The 22,632-nt window shown below is 48.9% G+C and overlaps 3 protein-coding genes and 1 non-coding gene across 10 annotated transcripts; 3 read left to right on the top strand and 1 right to left on the bottom strand.

Moving 5' to 3' along the window:
* Nucleotides 1-3,582: 3,582 nt before the first annotated feature.
* On the bottom strand, nucleotides 3,583-6,972 carry SAT2 (spermidine/spermine N1-acetyltransferase family member 2). 3 transcript variants are annotated; one of them, XM_037028118.1, is made up of 7 exons: nucleotides 6,773-6,972; nucleotides 4,852-5,062; nucleotides 4,668-4,719; nucleotides 4,458-4,541; nucleotides 4,254-4,355; nucleotides 4,081-4,121; nucleotides 3,583-3,956 (listed from the first exon to the last, which is right to left on the bottom strand). In XM_037028118.1, the coding sequence occupies exons 2-7, from the start codon at nucleotides 4,981-4,983 to the stop codon at nucleotides 3,789-3,791; spliced, it is 579 nt and encodes a 192-aa protein (XP_036884013.1). In that variant the 5' UTR covers nucleotides 4,984-5,062; nucleotides 6,773-6,972; the 3' UTR covers nucleotides 3,583-3,788. The 3 variants fall into 3 exon arrangements, with proteins under 3 accessions (XP_036884013.1, XP_036884011.1, XP_036884014.1); XM_037028116.1 differs by lacking the exon at nucleotides 6,773-6,972 and having other exon boundaries at nucleotides 4,852-5,232; XM_037028119.1 differs by lacking the exon at nucleotides 6,773-6,972 and having other exon boundaries at nucleotides 4,918-5,218.
* Nucleotides 6,973-7,076: 104 nt separating this feature from the next.
* SHBG (sex hormone binding globulin) lies at nucleotides 7,077-15,822 on the top strand. 3 transcript variants are annotated; one of them, XM_037028110.1, is made up of 8 exons: nucleotides 7,078-7,245; nucleotides 7,413-7,504; nucleotides 7,682-7,871; nucleotides 8,174-8,335; nucleotides 8,570-8,729; nucleotides 8,862-8,998; nucleotides 9,351-9,558; nucleotides 9,822-9,988. In XM_037028110.1, the coding sequence occupies exons 1-8, from the start codon at nucleotides 7,135-7,137 to the stop codon at nucleotides 9,968-9,970; spliced, it is 1,209 nt and encodes a 402-aa protein (XP_036884005.1). In that variant the 5' UTR covers nucleotides 7,078-7,134; the 3' UTR covers nucleotides 9,971-9,988. The 3 variants fall into 3 exon arrangements, with proteins under 3 accessions (XP_036884007.1, XP_036884005.1, XP_036884006.1); XM_037028111.1 differs by lacking the exon at nucleotides 9,822-9,988 and adding an exon at nucleotides 15,702-15,822 and having other exon boundaries at nucleotides 7,079-7,245; XM_037028112.1 differs by lacking the exon at nucleotides 8,174-8,335 and having other exon boundaries at nucleotides 7,077-7,245; nucleotides 9,822-11,531.
* On the top strand, nucleotides 11,014-11,150 carry LOC118974752 (U11 spliceosomal RNA). The gene has a single exon (XR_005063957.1). It is a non-coding gene; the product is annotated as a U11 spliceosomal RNA (small nuclear RNA).
* Nucleotides 15,794-21,550, top strand: ATP1B2 (ATPase Na+/K+ transporting subunit beta 2). Of its 3 annotated transcripts, none has more exons than XM_037028115.1 (9): nucleotides 15,794-16,039; nucleotides 17,884-18,012; nucleotides 18,343-18,447; nucleotides 18,549-18,754; nucleotides 18,977-19,033; nucleotides 19,127-19,153; nucleotides 19,564-19,584; nucleotides 19,835-19,933; nucleotides 20,046-21,550. In XM_037028115.1, the coding sequence occupies exons 1-9, from the start codon at nucleotides 15,928-15,930 to the stop codon at nucleotides 20,208-20,210; spliced, it is 921 nt and encodes a 306-aa protein (XP_036884010.1). In that variant the 5' UTR covers nucleotides 15,794-15,927; the 3' UTR covers nucleotides 20,211-21,550. The 3 variants fall into 3 exon arrangements, with proteins under 3 accessions (XP_036884010.1, XP_036884009.1, XP_036884008.1); XM_037028113.1 differs by lacking the exon at nucleotides 15,794-16,039 and adding an exon at nucleotides 16,144-16,233; XM_037028114.1 differs by lacking the exons at nucleotides 19,127-19,153; nucleotides 19,564-19,584 and having other exon boundaries at nucleotides 15,803-16,039.
* The last annotated feature ends 1,082 nt before the right edge of the window (nucleotides 21,551-22,632 follow it).

The raw sequence follows: 22,632 nt of genomic DNA, 5'->3' as shown, positions 1-22,632 counted from the left end.
TCCAGAATTAAAATAAGAAATTTAGATAGAAGTGAATTAAATAGCACAGAAATTAGAATTGTGTTGTGTATTTAATAATTTACCAAATATTTACTAAGCCCTCGCTGTGTTCCAATCACTGTGCTAAGTACTAGGGATACAAAGATAAGGTGTGGTCCCTGATCTCAAGGAACTTATATCGGGTGAGTGGCAAATAAATAAGTTCTAACAGATAAACTAACAAGTTAAGTTCATAGGTTCGACTGAAAACATGATGGAGATAAAGACTCGGTATGGCCTTGACTGGTGTGGCTCACTCTGAAAACCAAAAGGTCATTGGTTTGATTTCCGATCAGGGCACATGTGGGCCAGATCCCTGTTGAGGGTGTAGGAGAGGCAACTGATGGATATTCCTCTCCCTCTCCTCTTCTCCCCTGCCCCACTCTCTAAAAATAAATAAATAAAAATCTTTTTAAAGACAGTATAGGGGTAATGCCACAAAGACTTTGGTCATTGTTATTCAGAGTGATCAGAGAACATTGCAGAGGAGGAGAGGCAAATTGAGAGATAAGGGTTGAGTATGAGTTTGTTAAAGAAGTGCAGTAAAAGTATCTGGGGAAAACAAGGAACACAATAGTGCAGAAAAGCAGAACATGTCCTTTGGAGAATGACAACTAATTTAAATAGTATTGGCTTAAAGTAGAGAGCTGCAAGAAGCTAGATTGCGAAAGACTTTAGATCATATTACAGAAAAATGGCTTTTACTTTACCAATAATGGAGAGCCGTTGAAAGATTTTAAGCCATATGTATAATGTGATAACATTTGCATTTTATAACTGGAGAACAGATTGAAGAGTAAGCGTGGTCCTGAAGGCAGTGAGACCTATAATGAGCCATTGCAGATAAGAAAGATGCTGAGATCCCTGGCTGGTGTAGCTCAGTGGATTGAGCACGGGCCTGCGAACCAAAGGATCTCGGTTTGATTCCCAGTCAGGGCACATGCCTGGGTTGCAGGCCAGTTCCCAGCAGGGGACACATGAGAGGCAGCCACACATTGATATTTCTCTCCCTCTCTCCTTCCCTTCCCCTCTAAAGATAAATAAAATCTAAAAAAAGAAAAAGATGCTGAGGACTTACTTGGGTTAAGGATACAAGTAGATTTGAGCCTACTTGTAGAGATACAAGTAAATGTGCAGTCAACAAGAATTGGTGATGTAGGTAGAGTGGGATGAAGTCAGAGGCCAATGTAGAAGTGGGACACAAGACAACTACCAGATTTCTACCTTGGGATGCTGAGTGACTAGTAATGTGAATCATGAGAGAACACGAGAAACAAAGGTTTGGAGAAGATGATGAGTTGAATTGGTTTTGCTTTTTGAGTGTGAGGGGCCTGTAGACCATCTAGATAGACATACTGTCTTGTCTTTAACAAATTTCTTTCAGGTCCCAACTTAAATATACAGGGTGAGGCAAAAGTAGGTTTAGTTATTCATATGAAAAATTCCACAATAATAAATAATAAAGTAAGAATAAACTCTTGTGCCCTGGCTGGTGTAGCTCAGTGGATTGAGCACGGGCCTGTGAAGCAAAGGGTTGCTGTTTCAATTCCCAGTCAGGGCACATGCCTGGGTTGCAGGCCAGGTCCCCAGTAGGGGACACATGAGAGGCAACCACACATTGATGTTTCTCTCCCACTCTCTCTCCTTCCCGTCCCCTCTCTCTAAAAATAAATTAATATTTTTTTAAAAACAATAAACTCTTGTGTTTCACATACTCACAACTATAAGCCTACTTTTGTCCTACCCTGTAATTGTTAGCCTTCCACTATTCCCACACTAGGTTAAGTCTCCTGCCTCACACTGCCAATGCATCTTACACTCTTTTGTGGCACTCATCATGGTTGTAATGTCCATTTTTCTAGCATTATTCTTCTGCCATCACACTGTAAGTTCTGTGAGGTCAGAGAATGAGTTGATTGGGTTCTTTGTCTGTTTGTTGAATTTTGTCTGTTCTTTGACTGAATTTTGTTTTAGAAATTGCACTATCACCACTTCCAAGCCTTGAGCACCAATTGTCTTGTCTTCTTTGTGTGGTTTTTATTGTTCATTCAAGCAAAGGAGGGGAGTGGGGAAAGGGGAGCAGCATTTCAGACATGGGAATGGCATGTGCAGAAGGCCCAAAGAGAATACAGCACATTTTAAGCACTGAAGACTCTAACACGGTTAAAACTCACAAAAAAGAAACATGGCTGGGTGGGGTGATTTGAGCCAGACCTTGGAGAACCTGAAACACATTTAGAAGTTTGGACTTTCTGCTGAGAGCAGGGGGAGCCATTACAGGATTTTCAGTCAACTTGCCTTCTGGTAACATTACTGTAGCTGGAGTCTAATGGTTGCATAACAGACTGTACCAGTTTGCCTTAGGACTACTAAAAAGATAGATAGATTGGGAGGAAGATACAAATATGGATAGAGTCATATATGGCTAGATGGATACTAATGGGGATTAAATGAAAGTTTAGACACTCAGTGTTGAACCTTGCCCCAAACTTATTCACCAAGCTCTTATAATACCTACAACCAGGCTTATATCCTCCAAGCAGAAGTTTGGAAGATTCTTCTCTTGAGCAATCTGATCAGACCAAAAAAGAAAAAATTTAATGATACCGACAGCAACATATCCTCAAATAAATGGCCTCATGGATTACCTACAGTAAAGTCCACAACAATATGCCACTCTGCTTTCCTCAGACACACAGATTTCAATCAGTACTTTAGTGTGCCAATCTTATATATGAGCAGAAACTGAGGACTGCCAGACACTTGTGGAATCCTCCAACATGAAAGAGGCCAAGACAAAAAGAAAAAGAAAAAAGTAAGCCCTGGCTGGTGTGGCTCAGTGGACTGAGTGCTGGCCTGCAAACCTAAAGGTCAATGGCCACCTGCCTAGGTTGCAGACCAAGTCCCCAGTGGGGGTGCACAAGAGGCAATCACACATTGATATTTTGTTCCTCCTCTTTCTACCTCCCTTCCCCTCTCTCTAAAAATAAATAATAAAAAATTTTTTTACCAAGAGTTGGGGTAACTGGCCGTGTAGCCCAGTTGGTTTGAGCGTCATCTCACTATGTCAAGGTTGTGGGTTTGCTCCCCAGTCAGGGAAAATACAAGAATCAACCAATAAATGCATAAATAAGTGGAAAAACAAATAGATTCTTTTTTCTCTCTCTCTCTCTCCAAAAAAATCAATGAATAAATTTTAAAGCTGGGGCAAGTGGTCCATCACAGAGCCCTTGAAATGCTACCACCAGATGGCAGCCTACTCCGCGGGCCAGCCGCAGTCTTGGAAGCACCGCAGATCATCCAGATACGGAGGCCTTTGTTTGGGTCCCAAAAGTGACCCACAAGCCTGGCGTGCCAAGCTGGTCCCCTGCTCTTCTTTTCTCTATATTCCACAGGCCAGAGCCAAGAAGGCTCCCTAAAAGTGAAAGTCATCTTGGGCCCACTTTTACCCCTGTGAGCCACATCCACTGACCAGAACACTGAGGAAGAATCACAGAGTGGGTGAAGGATATCAGATCACCAATTCCTCTACCCAACACCACAGCAGGACATAGGAATTATCATTTATTTTTCACCCTCAGTAAGCAGGCAGAAAGACCCTCCCCTGTTCTGCTCTTTCTGTACTTTGGGGATGATTCTAATTTTCCTTCCTTCAGGGAGGTCTTCAGCAATAGAGGTGGTCTCTGAGGAGTGCTCGAGTGAGTGAGGAAGGAGAAACTCATACTGGGCAAGATCCCGGTGGGATGGCGTCACTTTTCTGCCAACTTCCTCATCACCTCTCCTTCAAAGCGAAAGGAGTGCCAGCCCTCTGCTTCACTTAGATCTTGGGCTCCTAGAACCTTGTACAAGTCCATAGCCCTCTTGTTCCAGTCCAAGACTGACAGGCGGAACTGGGAGCAGCCCTTATCCAAGGCTACCTGTGGGAAAAGACATAACTAACTTTCCTGGGAAAGGCTTTCTCACCCTCCATTCAAGCTTGGGTGCCTCCCATACATCTTTGTCTTTCCAGGGCCTGGCTTGTAGCCCCATCACACTCCTCACCTGAGCCACCTTTTTGATTATTTTGGAACCAATCCCCTGACCTAACGTGGGAAAAAAGACAAACAGAGGGACTGTGTGAGTTGAAGGGGGTCAGATAAAGCCATAGGCTGGGATGAGATGATAGGTTTATGGGTTGCTTTTCTCCCACTCCAGCCTCAGCCTCTGTTCTGTACCCCGGTATTCCGGCTTAACATAGATATCTTCCAGATAAATGCTGCGTCCCTTCCATGTGCTGTAAATGAAGTAGTACAGCCCATAGCCCACCAGACAGGACCCTGAAAAACAGAGAGAAAAGAGAGGTCAGGCCACTGGGTGCCCTGAGGACAGACCTCTGAGGTTGACCGGAGCAGACTGCTGAGGTGGATGTATGTTCTTACCTTGTGGCTCCCCGGGGCTGGGAAGACTCTCTGCTACCAAACAGTAATAGAAAGGATTCTCTCCAAAGCCGTCTGCCCGTAAGTCTGCACAGATGTAATTGTGACAAAGAAAGAGATGCCGGGTGTGCGCCCAGCCAGGAGCTACTGCCTGGAGAACCCATCCCTCCCTTCCTCCCAGCCTCCGTCAGGACCCAGGTGCTGAGCCACAACCTTCTTCAGAGATCTTCACCTGATCAGAGAGTTCCTCAAATTCAGCTAGTTCCTATGGCGTGGGAACAGAGACCAGATTAGCACCGGAGCGCCCCGCAGCTCCAGGAGTAGATGGGCGCACTCCTCCCACTGCTCCCACCTCCTCCCGACAGCTCCCACCTCCTCCACACCCTCTGCTTCTTCCCGGCCCCCTCCAACCTCGACGCTCCGACCCTCTCCGAGACCCCGTTTTCTGGCCGGCAAACTTAACCCGAATCAGCCTCAGAATATTTCCACAGTCTTCTTCCTTGGCCTCTCGGATCCGCACGAAAACCATCCCGATTCCCACCGTCTGGGACCGAAGTCCAGGATCCCCACTTCCTTTCGGCAGGACCCGGAGAAGGGCAACTGGGACACTTTAAAAGGGCGTACAAATTACAATCGCTGAAAGCCAGAGGAGCGAAGCGGCGGCGAGAAGCGAGGGCTAGAAACCGGATGCGCGATTCTGCGACAAGGGTCCTAGGGAGTAGCTAGGAGAGACGGTCCTTACTGCCTAGTGGCCCCTAAATTCTGCCCCAGCACTCGCGCACCAGCCAATCAGCTTGCAGGGTAGGCACGTCCCGGCTCCCTCCTCTGGGCGGTGTCTCGTGACTGGACGCGGGTCAGGGCCTGGCTGCCGAGGCTCCCTCGCTGTTCGCCTGGAATGTTGCAACCTGCTTCGGAGAAGCCCCACAGTTCAAAAGATCTCGGGGTCTTTCGATAACTGAAGTGTGCGGTGGTTATCTGCTCTACCCTTTACTCTCACCCATTCAAGCCCATCCACACTGTTAAGACTCCCAGCTTTTAGCTATAATTGTAGGTGACTCAAAGTGTTCCTTTTCTGGGGCCATTTGGTGTTTTGGGTTTTTTTTTTTAAGATTTTAATTTATTTATTTTGAGATAGAGGGGAAGGGAAGGAGAAAGAGGAAGAGAAACATCATTGGTTGCCTCTCACGCACCCACCAGGCACCTGCTCGGCAACCCAGGCATGTGCCCTGCATGGTAATCTAACTGGCGACCCTTTGGTTCACAGGCCAGGACTCAGTCTACTGAGCCACACCCGCCCGGGCGCCATTTGTATTTTAAAATGGGTCAGGAAGGGGGTGATGAATTTCTGTTGGTAAATGGTAGGCCTTGTAATAAACGAAGGAAAGAAGATAATACAGTTTCCTCTAAATCACACTCAAAGACAATACTTCCCTGTGAAGCAAGCCTCCGAGGCCTGGGGTGACACTCAAAGCAGATACCAGGCACTGTGCCTACATTATCTTAGTTAATCCTCATTACAGTAATGGCATAAAGTAGGCACTATTTCCCTGGCTGGTGTGGCTCAGTGGTTGAGTGCTGGCCTGTGAATCAAAGGGTCACTGGTTCCATTCCCAGTCTAGGGCACATGCCTGGGTTGTGGGCGAGGACCCCAGCAGGGAGCACATAAGAGGCAACCACACATTGATGTTTCTCTCCATTTCTCTCTCCCTTCTCCTCTCTAAAAAATAAATACAAGCCCTGGCTGGTGTAGCTCAGTGGATTGAGTGCGGGCCTGCGAACCAGAGGATCGCGGTTCGATTCCCAGTCAGGGCACATATCCGGGTTGCAGGCCAGTTCCCTGCAGGCCAACTCCCAGCAGGGGACGCACGAAAGGCAAACCATACACTGATGTTTCTCTTCCTCTCTCCTTCCCCTCTAAAGATAAATAAATAAATAAAATGAAAAATATTAATTAAAAAAATTAAAAAATAAAAAATAAATACAATCTTTTTATTTTTATTTATTATTTTTTTAAACATTTAAAAAAATTTTTAGATAGAGGGGAAGGGAAGGAGAGAGAGTGGGAGAGAAACATCAGTGTGTGGTTGCCTCATATGTGTCCCCTGCTGGGGACGTGGCCTGCAACCCAGGCATGTGCCCTGACCGGGAATCGAACCAGCGACCCTTTGCTTCACAGGCCCGTGCTCAATTCACTGAGCCACACCAGCCAGGGCAAAATAAATAAAATCTTTAAACAAATAAGGTAGGTACTATTTTTCACATTTTACAGACAAGGACATTAATGCACACCCACAAAGTGACCTGCCCACGTCACTTACCTAGATATTTGGGCTTTGGTGCCTTGGCTCTAGTCCTGACTGGGATGCTGCTTGAGGAGCAGGACAGGACTGTCCAGCCTCCCCAGGTGGGCAGAGGCTTAGACAACCCAGGTTAGGCTTCAGAGGAGGAGAGGGAAAATGGGATGCCCTCTCTCAGCTCAAAGTTTCTCCGCAGTGGGGGAGGGTGGGGGAGGCACTCTGTCCCTCATGCCCATTTGTCCCCTCAGAGGAGTGGTAGGGTCAGTGCCCCTGTCTCCTGCCCCTCCTTCTTCCCCCAGAGCAAACTTTAACCTTCCACTGACCACTGCTCTTCCGCATTCACTCGAGAGTTGTCTGAGCCACAGAGAGGACTGCGGTTGATTATGGAGTACAGAGGTCCTCTGGCCAAATCGTGTTGGCTGCTGCTACTGCTGCTGTTGCTGCCATCTCATAACCACCAGGGACACGTTCTGAGACAGATTCCCCCCACCCAGGTGCAGGAATGGGACGGGGCACTCAGCCCCTGTGTTTAAATGAGCTACATTTTGTTTCTACCCTTTTCCTTTCTTTCCTCTTCTGGCTCTGCAGCACTTCCTCTCTCTCTGTGTGTCTGTCTCTGAGATGTCCTTATTCCAGCTTGTTTATTTTCTTTCTCTGATAGGGGACCCAGGAGCCTCCTGCTGTGCACCTCAACAATGGCCTGGGACAAGAGCCTGTCTCCATCATGACCTTTAACCTGACCAAGATCACAAAGTATAGAGTTGATCTAGTCCCTTGACCTAGTCCCCTGACCTTATTGTCTCCATGAGCTCTTCTGTCTTCCTTAGCTCCCTGTCCTTCTCTCTCCCTTACTTCCCCACCTCCACAAGCCACACATTTACCCTCAAAAGGCACACCTCATACACAGCCCTTTCTTCTGTGCCCTTCCAGAAGCTCTTCCTTCTTTGAGTTTCGAACCTGGGATCCAGAAGGAGTGATTTTTTATGGTGACACCAACCCAAAGGATGATTGGTTTGTGCTGGCACTTCGGGATGGCAGGCCTGAGATCCAACTGTACAATCAGTGGGCCCAGCTTACAGTGGGCGCTGGACCCCGGCTGGACGATGGGAGGTGGCACCAGGTAAGCCAGACCTGGTCCTGAGGGGAAGGATATCTTGAGCTGGTCTGAGGAAAAGGAACCAAAAAAAGTTATTGGGTATCCCATTGCCATTGTCATCTCATTTAATCTGCACAAAACCCCACTTTTTCATAGGGGAATTCTAAAGCTCAGTCAGTATGTAAGTGACAAATCCTAAGTGAGCCAAGGATGCTAGCTGACTCCTCAGGTGCATGTTCTTTCCACTATACTTGTCTGAATCTGAAGAAATTAGTGCAGGCAGGCCCTGGAGGTCTCTGACTCTGCTTTTCTCCTCATTTCTGCAGGTAGAAGTGAAGGTCCTTGAGGACTCGGTGCTGCTGGGGGTGGATGGGGAGCAGGTGCTGCATCTGAGACAGGTCTCTGGGCCTCTGACCAAAAAATCCCAGCCCATCATGAGGATTGCTCTAGGGGGACTGCTGTTCCCTGCCTCCAACCTCCGGTTGCCGGTAACTGCATTACAGGGGTGGGAACATAAGCTAAGCTGGTAAAGTACTGATGCCTTGGTGGCCATGAGGGTCTAAATCCACACTGCAAGAAGAGGGGATGGGATAAGAGCTGCAAGGGGGAGGCCAAATGCTTGTGTCTTGGAGGGGAATAAACTGAAGGTGAGGAGGCTGGGACTGGGCTCAGATGTCCCAATTCCAACATCCCTGCATCTTCCCTTCCCCCACGGGCTCCAGCTGGTACCTGCCCTGGATGCCTGCCTGCGCAGGGATAACTGGCTAGACCAACAGGCTCAGATTTCAGCGTCTGCCCCTACTAGCCTCAGAAGCTGTGCTATAGAATCTCAACCTGGGATATTTTTCCCTCCAGGGACTCGTGCAGAATTCAATCTCCAAGGTAAAGGCTATTTCCCCCCTCCATGGCCAGCTCTGTGTTTGCCTTCCTCCAACTCTTTCCACGACTAGCCCCCTCTTACCATGAATCCCCAGTTTTGAGGCCTCAGGAGGATCATTTCTCCCCCATCCCCAGATGTTCCCCAGCCTCATGTAGAGCCCTGGACCTTCTCTCTGGACCTGGGACTTCAGCTGGCAGCAGGTTCTGGCCACCTCCTTGCCCTTGGGACCCCAGCAAACCCTTCTTGGCTCAGCCTTCACCTCCAAGATCAAGTAAGGGGGAGAAACATCTATTTGTTGTTCCACTTGTTTTCATTGATTGATTGTTGTATACGCCCTAGCAAGGGATCAAACCCTTGGTATATCCAGACAATGCTCCAACTAACCGAGCTACCCAGCCAGGGCCACAGACAGCTTTTATTTAGATTGTATGTTTATTTGTCATGTGTGTGGCTTTTTGGGAGGTCAAGCCAGGAGAACTGAGGCAGGATTCAGGAGTTGGAAATGGCCAGTAGGAGGTGTAGCTAAGAGGCAGAATTAAGGCAGCTAGAGGTGGGGCCACAGAGAGTAGATATAGTTCATTCTTTCCTCCCCCACTTATGTCCTTGTCTCATACACTCTGCAGAAGGTGGTACTGTTTTATGGGTCAGGGCCAGGGCTGGATCTGCCCCTGGTCTTGGGACTCCCTCTTCAGCTGAAGCTGGATGAGTCCAGGGTGCTATTGAGCCACGGTCCAGGGAAGATCCTTGTTCAGCCTCCCCTGAGCCTTGATGACTCCCTTCTCAACCTCTGGGCCCACCCCCAGGGGCAGCTCTTCCTGGGGACTTTGCCAGGTAAGTGAGAGTGTTGTTCAAGTTTGTCACCACACTATTGGAAATAGCTAAAGGCAGGGGAGAAGATAAGAAGTGGGTGCATTTATAGGGAAGGAAACCTTTGGGAGCTCAGAAGAAAATGCCACAAGAAGAGAGAGGATAGGGGGCAGTGGGAGGAATTGTTTTAAAAAACTGAGTTTGGAGAAAGGAGGAAAAGTGGGGAAGTGGGGAAGAGCTTCTGGAGCCAAACCTCCCTAATGCCCCTCCATGCCACCTCTCTCTAGGAGAGACCTCTTCTGCCTCCTTTTGCTTGAACAGCCTGTTGGCACAAGACCAGAGGTTAGACTTGGATCGGGCCCAAAGCAGAAGCAAGGACATCTGGACTCACAGCTGTCCCCAGTGCCTAGGCAATGGCACTAACACTACCCATTAAATCCCCATCTAAGAACTCTCTTTGAATGTCACTTATCTATTTATTCAACAAATATTTATTGTACATTTGCAAGGTATCAACCAGTCATGGTGCTGAGCACTGGGTTCTGTTGATGCACAAAAACAACTGTGGTTGCTGTCCCCTTGATGCTCATAGTTGTCCCTTGGAGAAGGCATGTATTCATCAAAAACTGATAAATAAGTGGATAATTGGAAACACTGATAATGCCATAAAGGAGCAGTCAAGGAGCTGAGAAAGTTTGTAGACCAGGAGCCTTAACCTAGACTGGGGATCAAAGAAGCATCTTGAGGAAGCAGTGAGGATCTCCTGAGGATCTCAGGCTGAGATCCCAGCAACAGCACCCATAAACATGCATGCCAGATACAGATCACTTTCTGGGAGCCAGGAGCCCACCTCCTTCTCTAGCAGATATCTATTCCCTTCCCTTGGGACTTGAGCTTCCTCTCTCTGAAGATGGTCCTGAGGGGTCACAGGGAAAGGGAGGAGAAACTGAATTCTGTTGTCCTTTAGACTGGCTTCTGCTGTTCAAGGAAGAAGCAGCAGGGGGCATGAGAGAGTTATAGAGAGATGGGGGCAGGGGTTTTTGGCAAAAGGGGTGGAGGTAGTAGGGAGAAAGTTTAAAGGGAAAAGAGCAAAGGAAGCCAGCTGCCCCTAGCTCTCCTAAGTCTCGGTCCATTTGTTGCATTCTACTCTATTAAGCAAGAACCAGCTTGTGCTGGTCCTCACTGGGAGGAACAGACAGATTCAAGAACATCTCTGCCCTCAGACAATATGGTGACTCAGCCCTCAGCTTCCAGACCTTTGGGGAATCCTGGTCCTCCAGCCCCTCCCACGGGTACCCTCCCGCCTCAGCCCCCTGCTCCCTGGAAAACCCTCATGCCTACCCACGCCTCCAGCCCCTAGCCTCCAGCTCCCATTCTTCAATCCTCTTGGGAATCTTTATGTCCCTCTAGGGAGCCCTGGAACTGCAGCTCTGAGTCCCCATCTCTCAGTCCTCTTCCGTTTCAAGAACTGTTAACCCTAAAAGGGGCTTCTGTCTGTCGTGAGCGGCACACATAGGGCAGCTTGATTGCTCTACGTGAGAATCGACATCAAGAGATTTCAGAAGCATAACTTTTTGGTAACTGGGAAGCTGATAATCATTAGTCCTGGTACCCATAAGAAAGACAGAGGGAGAGAGAAAGGGAGAGAGAAAAAAAGGAAGAAAGGAAAGAAAGAACAAACTGTTAACCCATGGACATCCAGTGTCCCAACCTCCTAGCTTCTTATAAAGATCTTCCTACCAGTAACGCTGGCACCAAGGTGGGTTACTCACTGGACCTGTTGTCCCCTTCCACAGAGATCAGCCAAGACCTGCGTGAGATCAGGGTAAGGAGGCTCCAGGGGAGTGTCTAGGGTAGAAGACGCAAATCTAGGGTCCTAGGCCCCTGCTTGGACCCACCTAATCTCAAGTTTGTAGGATCTTACAGCTGACTCCACCCAGTTACAGAGTTTCAGTGTTTATTATTTTTATTTATTATTATTATTATTTTAAAATATTTTATTTATTTATTTTTAGAGAGGGGAAAGGAGGGAGAAAGAGAGGAAGGGAAACATCAATGTATGGTTGCCTCTTGCCCACCAAGGAGGTCATTCTGAATGGCAACTTCCTGACCTTGTGTCCTGAGGAATCTCCCAGGGGCTGGCTTTTCACTCCTCCCTCCAATGACCTGTTCAGGACACCGTGCCCCCAACCTCTTTCTCCAGCTTGCCCTAGATTCCAAGATTCCTGATTACCATTCAGAGCCGTCTACACTCTTTCATTAAGACTGACTTTGCTTTGACACGGACTCTGCCCGGCCCCCACCAAGGGCAACTACAATGCCTGCCCAGTGTCCCCTGCCTCTTCCCCATCCCGAAAAACCTCTCTGGACCTTTGTCAGCATATCCTGCAGCTTCCAGGCTTAGTTTACTCACTCCCTTCACCCTCCCCTCTGCCTCTCTCTTCCCTTCTCTCCCTCCTTTCTTTCTCTCCCTCTTTCCCTTCTGCCTCTGTTTGTCTTTCCTTCAATTAACATTTATTGACCGCTGGCAGTGTGCTAAGTGCTGTGTTAGGTCATCCACAGGGACTGTAAAAATGAATAAGACTTGGTCCTCGTCCTGGACCTGGGCCAAGGGTCTTGTGAGACAGACAGAGAGACAAACATGTAGTAGAGATCTCTACTGAGTGCCAAGGAACCTGGTTTCAAGTTCTATCAGGAACCATCAAAGAGGTGAGTTTTTGAAAATGTGAACTTGAACATATGATTAAACCTCTTTAAATTTCAGTTTCCCCATCTATAAAATGGGGAAGTTACCCTACTCATAGGCTTCCTGTGAGGATTTGATGCTGCCATATAGGTCAAATGCTTAGCACAGTGCTGGACATAAAGAAAGGGCTCAACATGTGAGAGATGTTGCTCTTGTTGATATCCTTCATCTTGTGCATATTTCTTGAAATACAAGTATGAACCTGCAGACTCACAGAAGGGGAGGAAGGGTGTGTGATGCGGATGAACCAGGGACAGGCTAAGATGGAAGGAGGGCAGACTGCAGACATTCCTTGGGCCTTGTGGTTAGAGGCCTTGTATGTCCTGCTGAGGCGTTAGAGCTTGATCTATTCAGCGAAGGAACATCTGTTTTTCTATTCTTTTCATTTCTTTTTTTTTTCTAAATAAATTGTGGTGAAATACACATAACAAAATTTACCATCTTATCCCTGACTGTTGTAGCTCAGTGGATTGAGCATGGGCCTGTGAACCAAAGGGTTGCTGGTTCAAGTCCCAGTCAGGGCACATGTCTGGGTTGGGGGCCAGGTCCCTAGTCAGGGACATGTGAGGGGCAACCGCACATTGACATTTCTCTCCCTCTCTTTCTCCTTCCCTTCCCCTCTGTCTAAATAAATAAATAAAATCTTAAAAAACAAAATTTACCATCTTAACCATTTTTAACTGTATAGTTCAGAAGATCGAACTGCAATCCTCTGGTTCGCAGGCCTGTGCTCAATCCACTGAGCTACGCCAGCCAGGGCTCATGGTATTTTTTTTTAAGATTTTATTTATTTATTTTTAGAAATAGGGGAAGGCAGTGAGAAAGAGAGGGAGAGAAACATTGATCTGTTGCCTCTCACATGCCCCCAACCAGGGACTTGGCCCAAAACCTGGACATGTGCCCTAACAGGGAATCAAACCAGTAACCTTTCAGTTTGTGAGATGATGCCCAACCCACTGAGCCACATCAGGCAGGGCTCTCACAGCATTTTTATTTTTTATTTGTATTTATTTTTTTGTATTTATTTTTTTAGAGAGAGAGGAAGGGGAGGAGAAAGAGAGGGAGAGAAACATCAGTGCGTGGTTGCCTCTCACATGACCCCCACTGGGGACCTGGCCTGCAACCCAAGCCATGTGCCCTGACTGGGCATTGAACCAGCCACCCTTTGGTTCACAGGCCAGCACTCAATCCACTGAGCCACAAGGGCCAGGGCCCTCGCAGCATTTTTAATTTGTAATTTAATGTTCAGTTAGCTTTCTGTCTTCAGTTTGTTGATGAATACAGAAAGATGAAAGGAAAAGAAATTATGTGTTGCCCTAGCTTTCCTTCTATGTCATCACTGCCAGCAGAAGTGGTTGGCTAAATCAGGGAAGTAACATGACTGAGAAAGGATTTGATAGGATGTCTTGATCATCCATGTCTCCTAGAAGGCCACTGCCTTCTTTCTGTTTTCAAAGCAAGTTCAAAGCAAATGGAAAGTTTGGCCCCTCAGCTTTCAGCCCCTCTACTTATTCAGGTGTAGATATAACACATGTCCCTTGTACTCACTTTGAGTTTCCCTAAATTCCCATGCAAGGTGGGTCTACCAAAGTTCTGTGTTCATGGAGCTTCATGAATGGCCTATTGCTCATATTGCCTCTGCTCACATGTATGCTCCATTGTCCCATTGGACTTCATTTACAAAGCACAAGTTCAAAGATAAAATTATGAAGAATTTCAAGATGGTGACAGCAGAGCACTAAACAAAGCACAAGGCCATTCTGAGTATGGGCCTTGTTTGAGCAGATCCCAAGTCCATGAAGCGAACCCTGGGCTGGAGGGAGGGAGTTTGAGGGAGAGAATGACAGTCAAAAAGAGAACTGTGTCCTGACTGGCATAGTGCAGGGTGTTGGGCATCATCCTACAGAGTGAAAGGTCCCCAGTACCATTCCTGGTCAGAGCATGTGCCCAGGTGATAAACCAGGTCCCCAGCTGGGGGCATGTAAGAGGCAACCGATAGATGTTTCTCTCACACATCAATGTTTTTCTCCTTCTTCCTTCTCCTCTCTCTGAAAATAAAGAAATAAAATATTTTTTCTCTTTTAAAAAAGGGGAGTTTTTAAGGACTACGTCCAAGGATTTAGGATGAGAGTTGAAAGAAGAAAACCTTCTCCATGGAAAAGTGAGAAGATTTGAAGAGAGATGAAAAGAGAATTATTCTTAATATGAGATCTTTAGAGGCTCTTGTATCCCCCAATTAGACTGTGGGCCTCTTGAGCCCTGTGAGAACTTCGGCCTTACCTTTCCAGGGCTATGTTTCTCAAGTCTCTAATAGGTGCTCAGTACGGGTTTATTGACTCACGTGGTCAAGTGAGGACAGAATTCAGACAAGGGGGTGGGAGGAGACAGAACAATGGATCAGGTAGAGAAGCAGACCAGGCTCCGTGGCTGATGTCTCAGGGCAATGTTGGGGCCTGGGAAGGCTTCACTGATGCATGTGATGGGAAGACTACAAGCTTTTAGCCTTGGAGAGAAACAGGTGAAGGGAGAAGGACCTGTGGGACTACAGAGGAAGGTGTGGGGGAAACTGGTAGCAGCTCCCACAGGGGTATTTCCCTCCTGTGGTGGCCTCTATCCATCTCTTTGTGGCCTGTTCTAGCTTCCATTCTGCTGGTCTCTTCTGTTTTCTTGGTTTCTGGCTCTTTCTCTATTCTGTTCACATTCTGCCTTGTCTCCTGAATCTTAGCCTCTTTCTAACTCCCTGCCTGGATAGCTCATCTCAGCATGTATCTGCTTCCCTCTCAGTCTGTGTCTCTTTGGGGTAATCTTTCCTATCCTGCCTAGACACGCCCTCTATCTGCTACCCACATTGATCCAGTCCAGAACCTGGGGTAGGGGTAAGGGAGAGACCTCCTAATCCAGAAGAGGCGGTAGGGGGCGGACCCAATCCATCTCTATATTTGCATATGCATGAGGTTGCCCAGCCAGCAGCGGGGAGGCGGGGCTTCTGGGGGTGGGAAAGGGGCGGGCACCCCCATAGCTGCTGACTATAAAAACTGCGCTCCGCGACTGCTGGCCCCGCACTGCTGAGGAGCAGAACCTCGGGTTGGGGGCTTCCTATCCCTGGCTGACCCCAACTGCGTGTCCTCAACCCACTCCCGTGTCTGAGGCTACCGCTGGTGTGGCCGTCTCTGCTTGGCGGAAGAGTCTTCAGCGATCATTCAACCCCTCTCCACAGCCTCTTTGAACGCCGGATTTCGGGGCGGCCCCCTCCCCCACCGCTCTCTCTGTCTATTTGCACCCCGATTTGTTCTGCATTTCTCTGCCGTCTATTTTTGCATCTCCTTTTTCGTTTTGCTTTTAGGAGGTGAAGTGAAGCTGCACTCGTACCCCTTCCCCTTTTTATCCTCCCGTGCTCTGACAACCCCCCTTTTCATCGCAGTCGGGGGCCCAGGATCGGTGCATCCCACGCTGCGCTGCCAGCAACCTGCAGCGCGTGGCCGTGCACCCCGGAATTTGCAGCAGTTGCATATCTGAAGGGGCTTTCCCTCGCCTCGGCTGATTTTGCTCTCGGACATTCGGGTGCGTGGGAGGGGGGCTACAGCGTACCGCACCCCAGCTTCTCCGTAGTCCCCCGCCCCGCGCGGGACTCGTTCCCCGCCGCCAAGATGGTCATCCAGAAAGAGAAGAAGAGCTGCGGGCAGGTGGTTGAGGAGTGGAAGGAGTTCGTGTGGAACCCGAGGACACACCAGTTCATGGGCCGCACCGGGACCAGTTGGGGTACTCGGGGCGGCCGCGCAGGGGGCGTGGTGGGGGGTTCTCTGGGCGACATCCTGGTGGCACGAGGTCCCACCCGTGTATCCCCAGCTCCCTTCCCTGGTTCCAGAAGTCCAAACCCCTAGCGATGCTGTGGGCTGGGAGGGGACGGAATCGCGGATCTAATCTCCCTGGCTGGCGCTGCGGAGGCGGAGAAAGTAGGTCACTGCCGCCTTCCCGCCCCCTGCGGAGCCCCTTGGAGCGGGGGTCCCGGGCTTTGCGCCTGTGTCCGCTCCGCGGCGCTCGCTCTCGGTCTCCGAGGCCGGTCCGGTCCACATAATCATCCTCCTTCCCTCCCAATGGCTCCCAACTAGCTTGCCAAGCCCATCTATTTTTAGTTCATGCCCACCCCCTGAACCCTGGGAACATGCATGAGAGGGCGGGTCTTGGAGAGGTGGGGGGGTGTGTTGGAGGGGGCAGTTCTTCATACCGGAAGTTGTCTGCATCCCACTGTCAGCGTTTGGAGCCATCTGTGGCTGCTCTGTGGGTGGGGGGCTGTCGGGGAGAAATCACGCTGTGAGGTTTTTGAGTCTGGATGTTCCTCTCAGATGTCGCAGGCAGAGGGAGGATTGGTCACTAGTGGTGAGAGGTGTACATCATCTGACCCAGTCTTTCTTTGGGGTTGGAGTGGCAAGACTCAGGATGTGTGGAGGGAGTTGTGTCTGATTGGGGGTTTGGCGTTAGGTATGCATGCAGGTGACAGGTGGAATTCCATCAAAAGGGAATGACAAAATGGGAAGTCTGACCACAGGGGACACTGTGTGACACAATTTACTTAAGGGCCACACAATTTAATTCAGTCAGTTCATCCACACTGATTGAAGGATGTCCCCATCAATCCTCCCACCTGAGGCCCTTAAGGTGGATCCAATGCAGTCCTTGTCCTCAGGGAACCTGAGGTCCAGTCCCTGGGATGGGAGGGTCTGTGAGTACTTGGGAAAATCTGAGGAGGCTTCATAAGGGAAATGTCTTCTGAGGTGGAAGGACTGGGAGTCCCCACTGGGTACTCACACTAGGTTGAGGAGTGACAAAGTGCTATCTCACATCCAGCAAAGACCTGCTCTCTGCTGGGAAGGCAGTGGGAGGTTCTGCCTTTACTCTCTGCCTCTGCCCTGGGTGTTGTGTGTGAGCCAGGGGTGGGGTGACTGTTGAAGGTTCTGAACAGCTGTGTCTGAGAGATTTTGTAGCTACATAGGAGCTGTGTTCAAGGTTTGTCTTCTGTGGGGCACCAGGAGAGAGGTTTTGCTATTTAAGTGTGAGGGTCCACACTCTGAGGGACGGGGTGAGAGTTTTGGTTGTGAACTGTAGCCAGTGCCAGCTTAAAGAGTCATTGTGGGGGCAGGGAGAGGGGTCTAAGGGAACTAAATGGTAATAGAATAAAAATATAATGAAGATTGAATTTTTTTTTAAGTCGTTGTGCTGGACAACTTTAAGCATGAGTACCAACCAATGCAGCAGTAACAGATGTGCTTTTTCAGGGCCATGAATAGTTGAAAACTGGGAATGTAGTTTGAGGTAAAATAACTGTGGCCTATACTTGGGGTTGTCCCAGCAACAAGAGTTTAGGTCTCTTGTGGCCTCCACAAGGTCAGGCTTCACTGTGCCCTAGGACCAGGAGGGGGCTGGGAGTCAGGGCTGGAAGCCAGACACAACTGCCTGTTTCCATCTTGTCTCATTTTGCTCCCCTTTGGGAAGGCCCTATGATGTCCCTGAGGCTCTGTGACCCTTCCCATTGCAGAACCTCTGAGTGTGTGGGACAGGTGAGGTTGTGGCAGGAGAACCTGCTGACTCTGTTTCCCCCTCCCTAGCCTTTATCCTCCTCTTCTACCTCGTCTTCTATGGTTTCCTCACGGCCATGTTCACTCTCACCATGTGGGTGATGCTTCAGACTGTCTCTGACCATACCCCGAAGTACCAGGACCGACTGGCCACACCAGGTGAGTGATGAGGCTCTCCTGCTAGCCACTCTAACTGGTCTTGTGTCCCAAGCCTCCAGAAGGAGCTCAGACTGAGAACTCAAAGTTCTCAGAGGTGTGGTTCTGATGCTCCAGTCACCATGTGCTGAGACGTTCCTGAAGTCTGACTTGTCCCCCATTTCCCACAGCTGAGAGCTGTGTGATCTGGGAAGATCTTTCTCCCATGGAGAGAATCTCAGATCTTCACCCCATCCCTCACCCTAGTGTTCCTTATGTCTGTCTGTCTTCTGTCCTCTGTGTGTGGTCTCACATCTTATATACACCTTGACTTCTGCCCTTGTCTGGCTATAGGTTTGATGATTCGTCCCAAGACTGAGAACCTTGATGTCATTGTCAACGTCAGTGACACTGAAAGCTGGGACCAGCATGTTCAGAAGCTCAACAAGTTCTTGGAGCGTGAGTGTGGGGCTAGAGATGTGGTTGTGCAGGACCTTGGGCGGGGAATTGGAGACCCTAGAAGTAGAACACCAGGACATGCTCTCTCCCTACCTCCTTAGCTTACAATGACTCCATCCAAGCCCAAAAGAATGATGTCTGCCGCCCTGGGCGCTATTATGAACAGCCAGATAATGGAGTCCTCAACTACCCGAAACGTGCCTGCCAGTTCAACCGGACCCAGCTGGGTGACTGCTCCGGCATTGGGGATCCCACCCACTATGGTTATAGCACTGGGCAGCCCTGTGTCTTCATCAAGATGAACCGGGTAACCATGACCTTGGTCCCCAGGGAGAATGGAGGAGGGAGCTGGGGCCACCATCTACTGGCAGTTGCTTCCTTTCACAGGGGCTAATGGGCATTAGAGAGATTTTTGGATGTTTGAGTGGCTGAGAGAACAGGAAAGATGAGGCCACTGGAGGCTAGAAGGCTAGATATTTGTGTCTTAGACAAGTTCTTTCTCCAACCCTCACCACTCTCCTCACTCCAGGTCATCAACTTCTATGCAGGAGCAAACCAGAGTATGAATGTTACCTGTGTGGGGAAGGTGAGTTTTTTGGACCTTGTCCACCTGCCCACAGTTTATATGCCACAGTTTCCATGTAATTCACTCATCTCTGCTAATCTTCTCTGCTCCCAGAGGCCCCGCCACTATAGAGACAAGGGGGTAAGAATGGGTTCCAATATGGCTCAGACTGCCAGGAGCTCCTGCCTCTCCTGCTCCTCTCTAGGATGCAGAAGCCTGCTCTTGTATGGATAGATGGCCCCCTCCCTGACTTTATCCACCCACACCCTGGCCTCTGGCTTCTCTTCTTAACCTTTCCACCTTCTCTATTTGCTGATAACCATGTCTTCTGCTCTCCCATCCGTATCTTGTCTGCCCCTCAGTTCTTTTTAGGTATCTGGTAGCTGCTGATCTGTTAATACCATCTGCCACCACTAAGTTGTCCTTAGAACCCCACTCCCTCCACCTCTGTCATATCTAGTAACATCCTGCCAGCTCTTCCCTCACCCCTTCTCCTTTGCTTCCTACTGAGCTCTTACTCATTTAGCTGTTCTCTCTTGGCGCTGCTCCAGAAACCAGTTCCTGAGGATGGGGTAAGAACTTGAGGTGGGAATGGAGTAAGAGGCTTCAGTATCATTAGCACCCTTCAGGACTTCCCAGTCTGTGGAGACAGAGACAGGGTACCTCCTCCTGCTCGCACACAAACACACACACACACAGACTCACAGGCGAACAGATTTGGACAGAATATCTGGAGCCCCCAAACAAAGGGAAGTCTGGCAAGCTTCTGGGTTCCTTCCATCCCTAACGAGCTCTCCATTCTACCCTCCTGTGCCCTGACAGCGAGATGAAGATGCTGAGAATCTGGGCAGCTTTGTCATGTTCCCCGCCAATGGCAACATTGACCTCATGTACTTCCCCTACTATGGCAAAAAGTTCCATGTAAGTCCTATGGGAGGCCCTGGGGGGAGGGTTTCTCTGGGGGGAGTGTGGTCTTTGGGGAGGAGGCCGAGTCACCGTGGGCCTGGACCCTCACTCTCCTCCTTTGGCCCAGGTGAACTACACACAGCCCCTGGTGGCCGTGAAGTTCCTGAATGTGACCCCCAATGTGGAAGTGAATGTGGAATGCCGAATCAACGCAGCCAACATCGCCACAGATGATGAGCGAGACAAGTTCGCTGGCCGAGTGGCCTTCAAACTCCGCATCAACAAAACCTGAGACCCCTTCCTTCCGTGCCCCCCCACCTCTTTCCTATGGATGCTTCTGGAATGTTCCTCTTCCTTTACTTCCGAACCCAGCCTGATTAATGTACATCGTGATTCCGCTTTCACATATCTTCCACCATCTCTCCCAACCCTAGTTCAGTCAGAGACAGGGGGATGGGATTCCAAGGAGGTCACAGAGGAGCTGCCTGGTTTAGCTGTGAGTGGGGTGTCCCCACAGCTCCCTCCTATCCCCTGAGAGATACAGAAAATGCCTGCCCACCTGCACACCCACGCAGCCACACACACACACACACACTCTTATTTCACCCCATAGCTTCCAGACTGGACCGTGGTACCCAGTTGTTCCATTCCTAAGTGCAGCTGCCGCTGCCCTCTGCCTCCCATGCTTTTCCCCTCCCGGAATACTCTGTTGCTGTCTTGGTGGCTCCTCTGGTCCATCTATCTCCATCCCCACTCTCTTTTCAGGGCACCTTAGGATGAGTTTTTCCCCCCTATTTCCTGGCATATTCCTCTTCTCATCCTCAGGTGCTTGCCTGTGTGAGCTGGGAGAGTCTGGAAGAGAAGTCCTTGCTGGTTTTTCTTGAAAATTCTCTTCCTGGTCTCTGTCACCCAAATAGGCACTCCTCAGAGGGGCAATGTCAACCTAGGCTGAATATCCACTTTGTGTTTGCTGACGGCTCCCTTACTCCTGTCCGATTTCCCAGAATATCCTTCAAATTCCTCTTCCCAGGAGCCTTGGGGGAGGGGCAGCCATTTTGGATCTGTCCCCAGTGGCCACCTTGGAAACGTCAGCAGGCTCTGGGACTATTCCACCTCCTTCCCCTGGCCCAGATCTGCCCCCACCATCCTCTCTCTGGCTTCTCTTAGCAATTTATCAACTAATCACTAACTTTTTCCCTTTTCTCTGAGTACCAGCCTGAAACTTGCAAGTACCCCTTCATTTTAGGTCCTGAATTTTCTGGCTTCAAATCCCTCTGCATTTTTAAACCACCTCCTAGTAACCATAGAATTGTAAAAGAGGGACCTACTGTATTCTTGAGTTACAGAGGTGTTTGAACTTTCTCCTCCAGTGCCCTTCACTCCCTTGATTCTCTAATCTCACTTTTCTTTTTTGGGCTGCAGCCTCCACACCTACCCACTGATGGGCCCTTCCCTTTTTTCTCTTGTGAGATCTGAGTTTCTTCCCTTTGGGTCCCCATGTTTTCCTGCACTACCCTTGCCCCAGTGGTCTCTCTGCAGTTATTTAATGCCTGTGTCAGATCTATTGTAAAAAGAGGATTAAGTACAATAAAATGAGAGCAATTATATATATAAATATATATCATACACAGAGCCCTGTGTGTGGGTGGTTCCTTTCTGAGGTTTTGGTAGAGCCCTGGGACGGAGATGGGGGGTGGCTCAGCTGATCCGGGGTTACCCAGGCTGTGGGCTGCTCCCCAGATTTGACCTCTGCTGTGCAGTGTTTCAGCAGCTACCTCATACATCACTCCTTTACCTATAGTATCTTGAGACCACGCAATATAAGAGACAGGAAGCCTACGTCTCTTTGGGTAAGCCTACATACTTATGAAGTGCCTACTATGTGCATTCTAGGCACCGGGAGGACACTTTTGAAAGAGGCAGAGTTCCTGTCCCCAAGGAAGCTTCCCAGTTTAAAAGGAGAGGTGAGGAGCACATGAGGAACTCATACCAGGTAGACCTAAATTTGCCTTGAGGAGGAGAGAAAGCTGGTGAGGACAAAATTCAGAGTAATCAACTACTTCCTGTTTGGGGCTCCAAATAGAAGGTTTCTTAGAGGATTAAAGAATGAGACAGTTTGGGATGAGAATAGCATCAGCAAATGTCTAGAAAGGAGAAAAACTGACTAGCGAGAGAGATCTCAAAACAGTATGAAACTCATGATCTTAATTTTGTGTTAAAAGTACAGCCCTGGCTGGTGTAGCTCAGTGGATTGAGCGCAGGCCTGCGAACCACATGATTGCAGTTCTATTCCCAGTCAGGGCACATGCCTGCGTTGCAGGCAGGTTCCCTGCAGGCCAACTCCCAGCAGGGGACACGTGAAAGGCAACCACACATTGATGTTTCTCTCCTTCCCTTTCCCTCTAGAGACAAATAAATAATATATTTTTTAAAAAAGAAAACTACACATATAAGCATAGAAAAAGGGATGGATGGGTCTATACAATGTTTATTGAAGTGTATGGGATTGGTTTATAGCTAATTTTTTTGTTGGGGCTTATTTGCTTTTTTTGCGATGAGTTGGTCTTAGTATTTGTCTTGAAAAATAGTTTTGCCCTGGCCAGGTAGCTCAGTTGGTTACAGCATCATCCTGATATACCAAAGTTGTGGGTTCCAAAAATCAACCAATGAATAGATAAATAATTGGAACAACAAATCAATGTTTCTCTTCCTCC

This window comes from Sturnira hondurensis, unplaced genomic scaffold, assembly GCF_014824575.4.
Source record: "Sturnira hondurensis isolate 20B ecotype Veracruz unplaced genomic scaffold, ASM1482457v3 Scaffold0019835, whole genome shotgun sequence".
Lineage (NCBI taxonomy): Eukaryota > Metazoa > Chordata > Mammalia > Chiroptera > Phyllostomidae > Sturnira > Sturnira hondurensis.
This window is presented reverse-complemented; position numbering and strand designations above follow the sequence as displayed.

What these genes read in the sequence shown, in the direction of transcription:
- SAT2 (XM_037028118.1), bottom strand. Translation starts at nt 4,983, where the DNA reads ATGGTTTTCGTGCGGATCCGAGAGGCCAAGGAAGAAGACTGTGGAAAT. An exon ending in GTCGAGGTTGGAGGGGGCCG is followed by an intron (nt 4,720 to 4,851) that starts GGAAGAAGCAGA and finishes CCCACGCCATAG; the next exon opens with GAACTAGCTGAATTTGAGGA. An exon ending in CAGCCCCGGGGAGCCACAAG is followed by an intron (nt 4,356 to 4,457) that starts GTAAGAACATAC and finishes TCTGTTTTTCAG; the next exon opens with GGTCCTGTCTGGTGGGCTAT.
- SHBG (XM_037028110.1), top strand. Translation starts at nt 7,135, where the DNA reads ATGGAGTACAGAGGTCCTCTGGCCAAATCGTGTTGGCTGCTGCTACTG. An exon ending in AACCTGACCAAGATCACAAA is followed by an intron (nt 7,505 to 7,681) that starts GTATAGAGTTGA and finishes GTGCCCTTCCAG; the next exon opens with AAGCTCTTCCTTCTTTGAGT. An exon ending in TGCAGAATTCAATCTCCAAG is followed by an intron (nt 8,730 to 8,861) that starts GTAAAGGCTATT and finishes CCCCATCCCCAG; the next exon opens with ATGTTCCCCAGCCTCATGTA.
- ATP1B2 (XM_037028115.1), top strand. Translation starts at nt 15,928, where the DNA reads ATGGTCATCCAGAAAGAGAAGAAGAGCTGCGGGCAGGTGGTTGAGGAG. An exon ending in CCGCACCGGGACCAGTTGGG is followed by an intron (nt 16,040 to 17,883) that starts GTACTCGGGGCG and finishes CCCCCTCCCTAG; the next exon opens with CCTTTATCCTCCTCTTCTAC. An exon ending in TCTTCATCAAGATGAACCGG is followed by an intron (nt 18,755 to 18,976) that starts GTAACCATGACC and finishes TCCTCACTCCAG; the next exon opens with GTCATCAACTTCTATGCAGG.